General features: G+C 41.1%; 1 protein-coding gene across 5 annotated transcripts in view; it reads left to right on the top strand.

Annotated features, from left to right (window-relative positions):
* LOC132847112 (KH domain-containing RNA-binding protein QKI-like) overlaps nt 1-13022 on the top strand; it is a 66549-nt gene extending 53527 nt beyond the window's left edge. The window contains exons 5-7 of one of the 5 annotated variants that reach the window (XM_060872095.1): nt 8960-9047; nt 9583-9867; nt 12600-13022. In XM_060872095.1, the coding sequence (XP_060728078.1) occupies nt 8960-9047; nt 9583-9867; nt 12600-12679 (453 nt within the window). In that variant the 3' untranslated portion in view covers nt 12680-13022. Of the gene's footprint in view, nt 1-8959; nt 9048-9558; nt 12100-12596 lie in introns of those variants that run through there. The other 4 variants (XM_060872094.1, XM_060872093.1, XM_060872091.1 and 1 more) reach the window with 4 other exon arrangements.
* Nucleotides 13023-13502: the final 480 nt, after the last annotated feature.

The following is a 13502-nucleotide window of genomic DNA, read 5'->3' as shown; positions in this document are numbered from 1 at the left end:
GCAAAAAGCACTGATGTAGAACAGAAGCCCTTCATTTTAAAGAAATTTGTCCTCAGCTCTTTTTATGGAAGACAGCAATTTCTCAGCATTTTCACATCCTTCTCTCAGATCATTATCCATTTTGATCACAGGCACTTAACAATGCTTTTCATTCAGACTGGGACAAGCTTTGTCTCTCACAGAGATTTTGAATTTGGGTGGAATATTCTATAAGATGCCATGCATTTTTGCAGGCCTAATTGACTCGAATCTGTTTCTCTCTCTGTGTGTGTGTGTGTGTGTGTGTGTGTGTGTGTGTGTGTGTGTGTGTGTGTGTGTGTGTGTGTGTGTGTGTGTGTGTGTTTGTGTGTGTGTGCATTTGTGTGTGAGACAGCTTTTGGCCTCTGGTGCTGCTGGAAAGATGAGAGGATTCCATCTGTGTGATGTCAAAGAGCTCTTTTTCCACCCCTCTCTTTCTTTTTGTGTTTTTTTTTTTTCTTTTCTAATGTTTTTGACTTCGTGACCAGCTGACTTGTCGCGGCACTTCTCTTGTGCATATTTTTTGCGTCTGGGGCTGCCTTTTATGAGGAGAGCGGGAATAAGGGCATGCTATTATACGAAGAGAGCACCGGACCATCTGGACCATTTCTTAAAGTGTGAAATATAAAAGGGAGGAAAGGGAGAGATTATGTGTTAATTTGAATCTTTCTCTCTCTGTGGGTGTGTGTGTTTCTGTGTGTGTGTGTGTGTGTGTGTGTGTGTGTGTGTTTCTGTGTGTGTATACCACTTCCTGAACGATAAAGTACTGTATGTCTCCTTGGCTGTCAATCATGTGAGCTAGCTTTGAATGAATTTCCCTCTCTCTCTCTCTCTCTCTCTCTCTCATCTCTTAAGTAGTTTCCATAGTTCAAAGCCAGATTGATGTTTGAAAATTCCTCCTCCTTTATTTCATTTATTTTAAGTTAATTACGCATCTTTAATTCCAGACCACTATTTGACAACTAGCCCCTTTTCTTTAAACTGCACTGACAGAATAAATATGTTTGTGTATTTTCGCTCATTTTTGTGCAGTTCTGTACGTGTTCATCTGCATAGTCTTCATGGTACATTTTCAGACATGGCACAGTGTCTGAAAATTTAGTGCAGGTCTAGCGGGCATGACAGCTGTAAATTGGAAAAGGATCTGAAACAGCATCAACTGATCTATTTAGCACATTCCAGGAGGGATGACCCTCGACCTTTAGCACATCAGTTGTACATGAGCACAAAGACAGCTGAAACAGCAAATGTGGAAGGTATTAAGATGATGGTTGAGCTGTAAATGAAGCAGGATGAAATAGATTGGGTGAGTATTAGTTTGCATGTTAGGTAATTTAGAAGATATGGGGGCATTATATGATATGGGGGGCAGTTGTGGCTCAAGTGGTTAAAGATTCTGGGTTGTTAATTGGAAAACCAGGGTCCAAGCTGCCCCTGTTGGGCCCTTGAGCAAGGCCCTTAACCCTCACTGGGATATGTGAAGAAAGATTTTCACTGTGTTGGAATGTATATGTGACAAATAAAGTCTTCACTTCATATGACTACAAGCAACACAGTTGAATTTTTATATAGAATTTTTTATTTATTTACTATATAATTTATCACTTTGATGAGCAGGACCAGATCAGAATTAAAGGTGCTAGCAGTTATTATCTCATTTCGCTTGTCACTGTGGAATAAGCCTCAGACCATCTATCTTTCACAAAACTCCCGTTACACACCCAGAGAAGACTGACATCTATTGTTTCATCTCTCAAAGCCAATTAACACAGATATACTTAGTATAAAAGGTCAGAGCCATGGAGTTTCTTTCCTAGTAGTTTGCAAGCAGGCATCTGAAACACACACCTACACCAATGATCTAATCGCCTCAGCTCAAATTCTTCCCATTTCTTCTCTCTCTCTCTCTCTCTCTCTCTCTCTCTCTCCTGTGCTTTAGTGACCCTGAGCACTGAGTCATGTTCCACACACACAGAAAAATGCTCTCATTTTAAAGGGTTTGTGTGTGTGATGAACAAATGATATGCATGTTCATGTCAGTACGCTTCAACAAAGGTTTCTGCTCTCAGACGTCTGTATTGTTCAGGCAGACAATACACTCTCCTCCAGCTGAGTAATAAATAAACCTCAGGGGGTTCTGTGCAGTTTATTTTGTGTCATAATTTGATCTTGCACATAACAATAACTAAACATGGTCTCCTTTCTCTTTCCCTTAAACCTTCTATTTATTTCTTCTAGTTTCCTTCAACTGATATTATATAACACATTTGTTAACCTTGTACTTCAGCATCTGTCTGTCTGTCTGTCTGTCTCTCTGTCTATATATTCAGCCTTAACAGCACTGATGGCAGACAAGGAGGTCAGTTACAAACCCTACAGACAGTCTGTGTTCCAGTTCTTCTCAAAAGTGTTCAGTGGGGTTGAGGTCAGGGCTCTGAGCAAGTTATTCAGTAGATCTTCCACTCTAATCTTGGCAAACCATGTGTTTAAGGAGCTTGATTTGTGCACAGGTGAATTGTTATATCTGATAGTTCTACTGAATGGAAACTGTTATGCTACACACTATACAATTGTGCATTTCCTGCTTTATGACAACAGCTGAGTGATGGACCTCATAGTCGTGTAGTGATCGTGTCCACGTTTGTTTAGTCACATTGTGTTATGTTGGGTAAAATGGCATTTTCTTGAATGGGCATCTGAAGGGGACAGAGAATAATATTCTTGTTGATCATTAGGTATTTGAGCTGTACAAATTTTTGCCAAGACCCACTCACACTGAAGTAAAGAGAAACATGATATAATGGTGAAAAAGGCAGGTAGAGTCATAGAGGAAGGGTTTTTATTTGCTACATCTTTTTAGATTTGGATGCAATTCTTGTAATTTTGTTTAATTCTTTTGGCACCAAATTAACTCCATACTTCAGTGGTAATGGGCAATTTAAATCAGACATGTATTAGAGTTGCCTCATTATCTTTGGGCATTTTCTAGACATGAGATTACTCACATTTCCATCTTTAAGTTCATGCACCAAAGATTTAAATAATCAGACAGCATTTGCTTCTTTTCAGTTAGAAAGTTAAACTGCCATTGATTGGCACATTCGCATTGTGTGTGTGTGTGTGTGTGTGTGTGTGTGTGTGTGTGTGTGTACATAATGGTGAGAAATTAAAGGTGTACTGTTGAGTTAAACACAATTTTTTTAAGCAAAATTTTTCTTTACTTGCTGTTTAGACGATTGTGCCGGCGCTAGCTGCACGGCATGTCTCTTCACAATCTACAATAGGTGTTTAGCTGAGCTGGTGACTCAGTGAGCCTTTATACACTGTGGAAGTGGACATTGTCATCCTCAAAGTGACCGTTCCTATCAGGATAGAAATGTTTTATCATAGGATAAACAAGATCAGTCAGAATAACCTCTGCCTAAAGGGGACAGACTGCTAGTAAAATTGCTCCCTAATTACTGCATAACAAACAGTATGGCTAACATCCCACCCCAATCCAACCCCCCACTTCTCCTTCAGTGCGTCTGTGAAAGAGAGATAGAAAGAGGATTTGAGGAAAACGGTAAGAGAAGGAGAAAAAAATGGATATCTTAATTTTTCAGTGTTTTAGCAGGATGGGTCAGCTGAGTTTTTTTGTGAAGCCAGAGTGGAAACTTACTCTGCATTTCTCTTTCCACCTGTCAGAATGCCACTGGTGCTAAACATCACGATAATTCTTTTAAGAGCTCCAGACGGAGGAGCTCAGGGGATACACAAGTTAAAGCACAGAGTCACACTGGTAAAAAGCACTGTGCAGAGACAGGAGGGACTGGAGATAGGATGAGGATACTTTAATGGTATGAGTGTGTGTGTGTGTGTGTGTGTGTGTGTGTGTGTGTTTAGGTTTATGTGTATGTGCATTCAGTAATATCAGCTGTGTGCACTGAAAGTGAGAGGCTCTTGAATGTCTGGCATCCGGTTTCCATTTGTCCCAGCCTGTGTCCTGATGATTCATACTCAACCAATCACAGCGTTTCACTGTCTTTCAGTCTCCACCAACCAGAGCCTTGTCTGATGAACAGCCTGAATTACCGACCTTGAAAAATTATGGCGTACTACTAACAAGATCTAAAAAGATTCCAAATCTGATCATGTTGTAATGCATTTAATATTGTTTAAGTTCAATCAGCTGACTTGAACCCAGGAGTTTTATTTCTTAGACCGGAGGGAGGGAGGGAGGGAGAGAGAGACAGAGAGAGAGAGAAGAGAGAGAGAGAGAGAGAGAGAGAGAGAGAGAGAGAGAGAGAGAGAGATGCAAAAATAAGTAAGAATGCAACAATGTCAAGAAAAGTGCACTCAAGAGCTCCATCCTAAACCTCTGTAACTTACAGCCAATAAAAAGTATGTGCCTATAAGAGTCTTACAGCAGTGACGCAGTAGTGACTAGAGTGTGATCTCTCCATTTAATTACTGGAGAAGCTCCTTCTGATGATGTACCTTCAGGGTGGGAATAAAACCCTGAAGATTTTTAAAGCTGTTTTAAGATTTTGCTAGGCTTATTCTGTATAACAGCTGAATTTACTCTACATGAAATTACATATGCCACAATATCCATGGACATTTATTGTGTATTTCCTGACATGCCAACCTTTATACTAGTACAAGTCAGCAGGAAAAAAAATACAAAACTCTTATCCTCCTCAATAAAAAGGAGACAATCCAACCAACATATGAATCTGGAATGATTTTCAAGGTAAATGGAGACTATTTTGAGTTACTGTAAAAACTATAAATGTACACTCTATCTAATTGGCATTAGAGACACGTACTGTATGGTTAACATGATCTAACTCTATTTATTAGGGATGAAAAATGTCAGCTGAAAATTGTCAGAAACTGCGGAAAAACAAAAGACGTCTGTAGTATATCTTCCGTTCGCTTGTTTGTTTGGTTCAGAAGATCAGATCTAGAAGTCATTTATAAATCATTTATCATGATTTGTTTTATGGTAAATCGCAAGCAGGAAAAAAATCAATATCGCACAACCCTAGTAATTGCCTTGATGTTATATGACAGGTGTAGAAAGCTACTACTAGTAAAGGAGATATCTCTTCACAAATAATATCATTGTTGACGTTCCAATATTTATGCTTTGGCTTTTGGAGCACTAATATCCAGAAGGAGGAAACTTCTAGAGTGGAAGTCACCGAAACCATCATCATCATCATGACTCGGTGATCTAATGATGTGCCTAAAAAATAAAAAACAAAAGATTTATAGAATTTGAGACCCATTTATAGAATTACTGACTTGAATGTACTCCTAACTCTTTAAAGTAAATTAAAGTTCTTCCTTTTTTTTTTTCTTTTTAGTTGGGAATTACCGGGTGGAAAAAGAGAAAATGTAATATCAGTACTGTCACTGAGCAATTTCTATGTACACTGCTTTAATGAAAATACATTTTTTTTGAATGATTAATGCTATGAAAAAATGCCTTCTTCGATCCAGAGTGTACAGAAGGCCTGCGGTATTATTTATCTAATGATTGTGTCACTGCTATTATTTTGCAGACTGGATTCTGAGTATAATAATGATATAAATATGAGGCTGAGGTATATTAAAGTATTACAGAATAGTTTAATCCCAGAATTCCAGAGAGAGAGAGAGAGAGAGGGAGAGAGACAAAGAAAGGAGAGACGAGTCAGAGTCAGCTTGACAGCCGGTGATGGAGGGTTAGGCAGGCAGGCATTGTACTCCAAAGGTCATTATAGTCCCAGGCTGAATAGCTCCAGAGTGATTCCTCTTTATGCAGACAGACATTAAAAGCATTCCAGTGCAGCTGAACTGTGCTGTAGCCCCACTATAAGTACTTTAGTTTCCCTCTCTTCCCCCTCTATCTCCCTGCTCGGACCACTGCTTAGTGACTGAATGATGACACTAATAAATCTCCGTATTTTTAATTTGTTATTTGAAGGTCATCAGCTACTATATGTGCACTCAGGCTGACTGAGCTATATGTCTTCATTAGACGCTTCTGAAACTGATATATACTGAAAAAGCAAAATGACTTTTATTGGTGTCACGACTACTTAACCATTCAGTTAAGAGTGTTATGTCTACTTCTTTAAGCATCTAGATCAAGGTGCATTCATTATACTTTCATATGACATTATCTTACTATTTTTAATACTCGCTTCATGGTTGGGATCGTATTGATTTCGATGCTCAGTAAACGAACAGTTCATTTTGCCAGCAGGTTTTCAGGGAAACCCAGGCTTGCTCAGTTTGCTGTTTTTTGCTGTGAGCTGTCTGACAAATAGTTTTTGGCCAGCCGTTTTGTGTTGTCTAGTTGCTGGGAGCCTTCTGACAAAGTTTCTGCACAGCCTGAGATTTGTATTGTGCTTTTGAAAATACTTCAGCACTCCACACCACACAAGAAAAGACAAGCGGCTGAACCCCACGGCGCCTGGTGGAAAACCGAGAATAAGATTTAGCAGCTTTGGCATCCTAGAGCATTCCTTATATTAAACTGAGATCGACCATATTGATGTTTGCTGCAAGCATCAGGAACCACACACACACACACACACTAGCATAATCACTTAGGCTTTGTGCAGCTTTGTCTGGCACGTTTGCGCTGTGTGTGCAGGAAGGCCCTGGGCAAATTTGTCACAGAGAAAGTGAGTGAAGGAGAGCGAAGGAGGCAGGATGGAGCAGTGAAGAAGCCGAAGGAAAAGAGAGCTATAGGGTGCAGTAGATGGATAGAGAGAACATGGATGAATGGAAGAGAGTTAGCAGGTCTGTAATAGATTATTAAGGTGTGCCAAGCTGACAACTGACTCACTTTCTGCTATAAAGAGATGAGCAGTGAGTTAGAGAGAGAGAGAGAGAGAGAGAGAGAGAGAAGAGCTAAGCACAAGTGTGGTGGAAGAAAATGTTTTTATTTGAAGAGTGAAAAGTGGATGGAAGCTGTGTAGATGGAAAGCGGAATAAAATCACAGTGTGAATTAGAGGCTTTACTTCACAGCACTGTCTAACATCTGTGCTGGAGCTCAAGTTTAAGTTGTGTGTGAATAAAGTCACTTGCATGTGTGTAGATGTATGTATGCGTGTGTATGTGGGTGTTGGTACAGTACACAGGTGTGGTGTGGGTGTGTTTGAGAGAGAGAGACAGAGAGAGAGAGAGAGAGAGAGAGAGAGAGTCTTGTGTTTCTAGCGCACTTCTGTTTAGTGCGTTTAGAAGCACCAGATTGCCAGGCTTTAACACAATGCTATAATGACAACACAGCTCCTCTCACTGGCTCATAGCTGATACTACATCATACAGCATCTGGTACCATATCAAAAAGCTTCGCTTCATTTGTTACGTCTTTTGCATTTCAGGGTATGTGTGAATTATGTCGGAAAAATAGTCCAGTGCATTTCTTATAAAGCCTTAAATCATTTCCTTCATTTAAATCAAGGTAAATTCTTCATTACCTTCATTCAAATCATTTAAAGCCTTAAATCATTACCCCTATGTAGGTCGCTGTCAGCAAAGTTCCCAAACTCTCCTGTTTTTTTCCTAGGACTCATAAAGCCGAGCATGAGCAAAGCAGCCCACAGGTCCTGGAGGCCTCTCAAGGACAGTGTCCATTAGGCTGATTACATAAAGACATGGAGTGATTTATAACAGCTCTCCGTCTCTCTCCTACAATTCATCACAAGCCTCTTGACTTAATAAAGTATTGATATTTAGACATAGCTCAAGCAGGGGAGTGTTTTGGGACCTTGCAAAATCTCCGCAGTGGCATTCAGACAGGGCACGAAATACATCTCTCCTTCTCTGTTTCATCTGGAGAGGACTCAAACAAATCAAAGATGAAGACGGATTGAAGTCAGAATGCATTACACTTGGCGAGTTAATTGCTGCAGTGGGCCTGAGAGACATCAAACAGAGCTGTGATGTGGGATGTAGAAAGAATAATGAAACAGAGGGTTGTTGTGTTTCTGCCACTGTTCCAGCCACACAGATTAGATAAGTATAAACATAAGATATTTTGCTCTAATTAGTTTTTAATTGGGTTTTTTCCAACTCTAATCCAAGTATAATACATTAAAAGATTGACAATTGCCTGTTGAGTTCTTTAAAACACTCAGAAGTGTGCGTGTGTGTGTGTGTGTGTGTGTGTGTATGTGTGGGTGTGGCTTACTGTATTCCCATATGTCTTTACTATGAATGTTTGTGTTTAGATTCGTTCCATGTTATCATAGTCTGGGGATTTGTTCATTAAACATGCTTTGCTGATTTACCCTGTTGTCATGTAGCTGTATGAAGAGTTTGTAGAACCTGAAGAATGACTCGAGATACAGGTGGAGTCTGACAGCGCTTCAATGCCCGTTTTCCTTCTCACCCTAGTGCTTTTTAGTGTGCTTTCAACAACTCGACAGAAAAAAATAAATAAAACACAGTCCCGTATTTTCGGGGTTTTCTCCTCACTCCGGTTCATTAACACTGTCCAGACTCATGCTCAGTGTGTGTATAAGTGTGTGTATGTGTTCAGAGCATTCTCCCTCTTAAAGGACAAACAAAGCATACATAAATAAACTCACTGTGATCACACAGGTGAGAATCATCGTGCACTACCTGCTGGTTTAGCCCGCCTCCTCCTCTCTGTCTGCAGCTGCTGATCATTCACGCCCATCCTGTCACCGAGTTGTGTAAAACATCCATATCAATTTGTACCAGAGCTCTATACTTTAATGAACTGCTTGAGTGTCCCGGTCAATTCTTGGATAAAGATCTAGCATCTCGTTCCGATGGGTCATACTTCCTAAAATTACAGCTTGTGTTCATACTCAATCCTACAAGATGAAGGATTGATGAAGACGAATTCCCGTCTAAGATGCATGTAAGCGATGTGTTTTTCATGTGTGCGTGCCTCTAATGTAAATGCCACTCCTTTGTGTTTTTTGCCAGGCTGAAGGAGAGGACAGTCTGAAGAAGATGCAGCTGATGGAGCTGGCCATTCTCAATGGCACCTACAGGGATGCCAACATTAAATCACGTAAGTGCCTCCTCATCTCTCTACAGGGATTTGTTTGTGACAGCTTTTTTTTTTACCAACAGTGCTGGCATTGTGGAAGGCCTGTGTGATCCCATCTTTTACTAATGCCCAACAGTGCACTCTCAGATAACCCTGATTCTCAGATAAGAGCACTCAAAACAGCTCGCTAGTTTGATTCTAAATTGCCACTGAGAGCTGTACGCCTGCAAAAGCTTGCAAACACTCAAAAAGGTATGCTGTAAAAAAAAAAAAAAAAGCATATTCCACTGAACACTACATTATTTGGCTCTTTGCTGTCTTGCTCTTGCTAATGCTGCTGTTGAAATGCCGTTGAATCGAATTTTGTAATAGCTGTGACATAAGTACCACTGGATTGGTTTATTTTTCCATTAAACTGGCTGCTCGTGCTGACTTGCTCTATGTTGCATGTACAGCTCATGGCTAATACTAACTGATGTTTTGTCTCTCCTCTTCTTTTTCTCAACCTCTACATTCCTTTCGTTCACTGCAGCTGCCCTTGCCTTCTCTCTTGCAGCGAGTGCCCAGGCCCCGCGCATCATCAGCGGCCCAGCGCCCGTGTTGCCACAAGCCGCCCTGCGCACTCCCGCTCCTGCTGGCCCCACCATCATGCCCCTAATTCGGCAGATCCAGACTGTCATGCCCAACGGTTCAGCCCACGCCCATGCAGCCGCTGCCACCTTGGTGCCTCCTGGCCCGGAGTCAGCTGGCCTGATTTACGCCGCACCCTATGAATATCCATACACACTGGCACCAGCCACCTCCATCCTCGAGTACCCCATCGACTCCAGTGGCGTGTTAGGTAAGCACAGTTGTGAGTGCCCTGGCATGCCACCTCACCAACACCAGTACCCACTTGGGCAGTGGGGTGCAGCTCCTACCTTTCTCCTGCGTCACTCTTCTTAAACCCCGAACACACCACACACCCCACCTCTTTTCCCATCACCTTAGGAAAAATAAATAGGCAACAAAATAGCACTGCAAACATTTGCCCACTTAATCCATTTAGTTTCATAAAAGTCATTTCTCATTGCAAATAAAATATATTAAAGAAATGTGCCATAAACGATTGGGCTGCTAAGTGCTCTGTTGGCTTTATATGAAGTATATTAGAGGGATCTCTTTTGCTTCCCACTCTCACTCTTTCTCCCTCACTCTTTCTCGCACGCTCTCTCTTTCTCGCTCTCAGAGGCCCTGTCCTTCCCTCTCCACACAAGCTCTATGGCTTCATTAAGGCACTTGAGAAAAGCCGATTATGAGTATCATGTTACAAACAGCATTCTGCGAGTTTAACACAAGCTGCTCCCAGAGGCATAGTGTTAAGTTGAGAAATGACAAAAAAGTACGTCCATGAGGCAAGATCAGCGTGTCCAATGAGATGAGCCAGAGCAGGGTTTAGTCTTTGTCTAATAAAGCAGCCTTTATTCTGCCAAGATCAGGCTGACTGCTCCTAGTGTTCTAAGCCCAGTATAGTAGCGGTGTATTAGAGACCTGCTTTTAGTAGCTTTGGTGTTTTGGTTTGATCATGACGGCACTTCATTGAGACAGCAAAGGAGGTGAGGAGTGTTGTGGCGGGAGGAGAGTGGAAGATTTCATCCATGTCTTCTCTCTTGTGTACACCTATACAGCATCCTCAAAGGCCGAAGAGCTGCCGCTGTACCTGGGCTTTCAGACCTGTCACTTTCCCATCACTGTGCAGCGCGCAGAGCCAGCCGGCCGGCCTCCTTTTTAAAGCAGACCCACTTCCCTCATGCCCTTTCCTGACCCTCACTCACCCTGCACATTCCCCCCTTCGACACCCTCACGTCCCCCTGCAAACACTCAACTTATTGGACTGACCGGAAAGCACTCCCTATTCCAGGAGCCTTCCAATGTTTGTTTCTTCTGCGACCTGAAGCCTGTTTTGTTTTCGGTTTAATTTAATGTCATGTGTTAAAACTGTGTGTACCATATTAAGGGAGAAAAAGCACTGAGCCCCAAACTGCTGCAAACCCTCTCTGGATGCTCCCTCCCTTGTTGCTGAGGGTGCATCTGGAGAGGTAACATGAAGATGGTGAGGGGACAGTGGGGGTCAGACAGGGGCTGCTTTGGGAGTCATGGGATGGTGGGATTGTTCTAAAAGTCAGACCTATTCAAGTTCTACTCACACAGATGGTGCTCTGTGGCAGTGAGTTCCAAGTTTGTTTACAGTGTAATTAGAACCAATATGAAAACCATAGCCTTATTGCATGCAGTGACCAAATCTAGAATCTCTGCTTTTCAAAGGTCTTAAGCAAAGCTCGAAAATGGCTTTGGTAACGCATGGAATTGTACTGTGTGTTGCTTCTTGAGGACAGACACTCCTCGCACTAATTTCACATTCCCTTCCTTTATTCTTTAGGTGTGGCTTTCCCCACGAAAGGCTAAAAGTGCTTTCGAGGATCCTTACTGAGCCCCTCATCCGATCTGAGTGTTAACACACATGCGCTTTCGTTTCACAGTGGCCTTGTTATTTCTTGAGTGTTAAAGAATTATGAAATCAAGCCTAGCAGTCAGTCGGACACACTACTGTTTTGTTTACACTGGCCGGCCCTCTGCCCAAAGAGGCTCAGCGTATGCTTAGAAATATTGTATATGTGCCTGATGCCCGTTCAGCAGTAAAGGAATCTGTGTGTATGTGTAGATCACAGAACTGTTCCACTGACTGCTATGTTTTATGGTTTTGGAGAAAAGAGAGTAAAAATCAAGAAGATTGCTTTACTAATCACTTTAATCATTGCCCTTGTATTTTCTACCCTTTTGTTTTTACTACTGCACATGTGCCTACGCACTATCCTCTCTGTGTCTTTGCTCAGAGAGTGAGTTTATCAGTATTATATTTAAATGTGGAACTGGAGAGATGCACTTCCCTGTTGCTTCAGTGCAGGATTATGTGACTAGTAAAGCTGCCTTCTCTCTCTGTCTCTGTCTCTGTCTCTGTCTCTCTCTCTCTCTCTCTCTCTCTGTCTCTGTCTCTGTCTCTGTCTCTCTCTCTCTCTCTCTCTCTCTCTCTCTCTGTCTCTGTCTCTGTCTCTCTCTGTCTCTCTCTCTCTCTCTCTCTGTCTCTGTCTCTCTCTCTCTCTCTCTCTCTCTGTCTCTGTCTCTCTCTCTCTCTCTCTCTCTCTCTCTCTCTCTCTGTCTCTCTCTCTGTCTCTCTCTCTGTCTCTCTCTGTCTCTCTCTCTGTCTCTCTCTGTCTCTCTCTCTCTCTCTCTCTCTCTCTCTCTCTCTCTCTCTCTGTCTATATGTGTGTATTCGTCACTAATGTCCATTATATTATCCAAGCATGGATCCACCACTTGGAATGAATGCAAATTTTTTTCCACTTTCAATATGCTACTTTCAAAAATGAAGTATTATTTGTGCCTTAACTTGTATTTTTTTATTATTTGCATAAGAACTGTTACACATATTTGGCCACACAGATAAATGAAATCTGTTCAATTTGATCGATTTACTTGATGGGATTATTTTTTATCTAATCTGTGTATTTGGTGATATTGTTGCAATCCAAGCAGGTGCAGTGGCAACTAAAGTTCGAAGGCACGAAATGCGGGTCCATCCTTACCAAAGGGTAGTGACCACAGACAGAGGTTAGTTTAGCTCACATGCTTTTGTGTTTTCGTGACTTCCTATTAGATATGATCTGTTGTGACCAGCCTCAATCCAGGCAGAAATGGCCGTGTTAATGTTAAACCCTTTAACAGTTGGGAATACAGGCCCATGCAGTAAAAACTTACACAGTACAAACACAGCACCTGGATTTTTCGACTTCATTCCATTATTTTGATGACCTTCTGACCTTGACATGATGTTGATGACAAATAATGGACTGGTTTTGTTTTGAAATTTCTTTAAGTGCCATTCAAAATCCCATAGCCTCATTTATATCTACTATTTATGTCTATTTATATGGCAGGCCCTAGTTAAAAAAATGTCACACATTACTGTCATTTGCATAATAAATATTATTATTATTATTAATATTATTAATATTATTGCAAAAAAAAAAAAAAAATATATATATATATATATATATATATATATATATTTTTTTTTTTTTTTTTTTTTTTTTTTTTTTTTTTTGCAATAATGCTAGATTTATTATGCAAATGACAGTAATGTGTGACATTTTTTTTAACTAGTTGATTCTATCAGAAATCAACATTCTGATCACTTTCTCAACAAATACTTCATCTTTAACGGCATTACCCTGGTCACAGAAGATCATTGGGTACTTTAGGTGCAAATTCACCCTGGATGGTATGCCAGTCACCACGCACGCACACACACACTCACTTACACACACCTGGCAGTAATTTAGTGTAGCCACTGGCATGTTTTTGGGAGGCAGAAGGAAACCAGAGAAATCAGAGGGAAACTCCTGAAACTCCAGAATCAGAGCTTAGGATCAATTTTTA

Source organism: Tachysurus vachellii, chromosome 6, assembly GCF_030014155.1.
Source record: "Tachysurus vachellii isolate PV-2020 chromosome 6, HZAU_Pvac_v1, whole genome shotgun sequence".
NCBI classification, from domain to species: domain Eukaryota; kingdom Metazoa; phylum Chordata; class Actinopteri; order Siluriformes; family Bagridae; genus Tachysurus; species Tachysurus vachellii.
The sequence above is the reverse complement of the archived record's forward strand: the minus strand, read 5'-3'. Positions and strand labels throughout refer to the sequence as shown.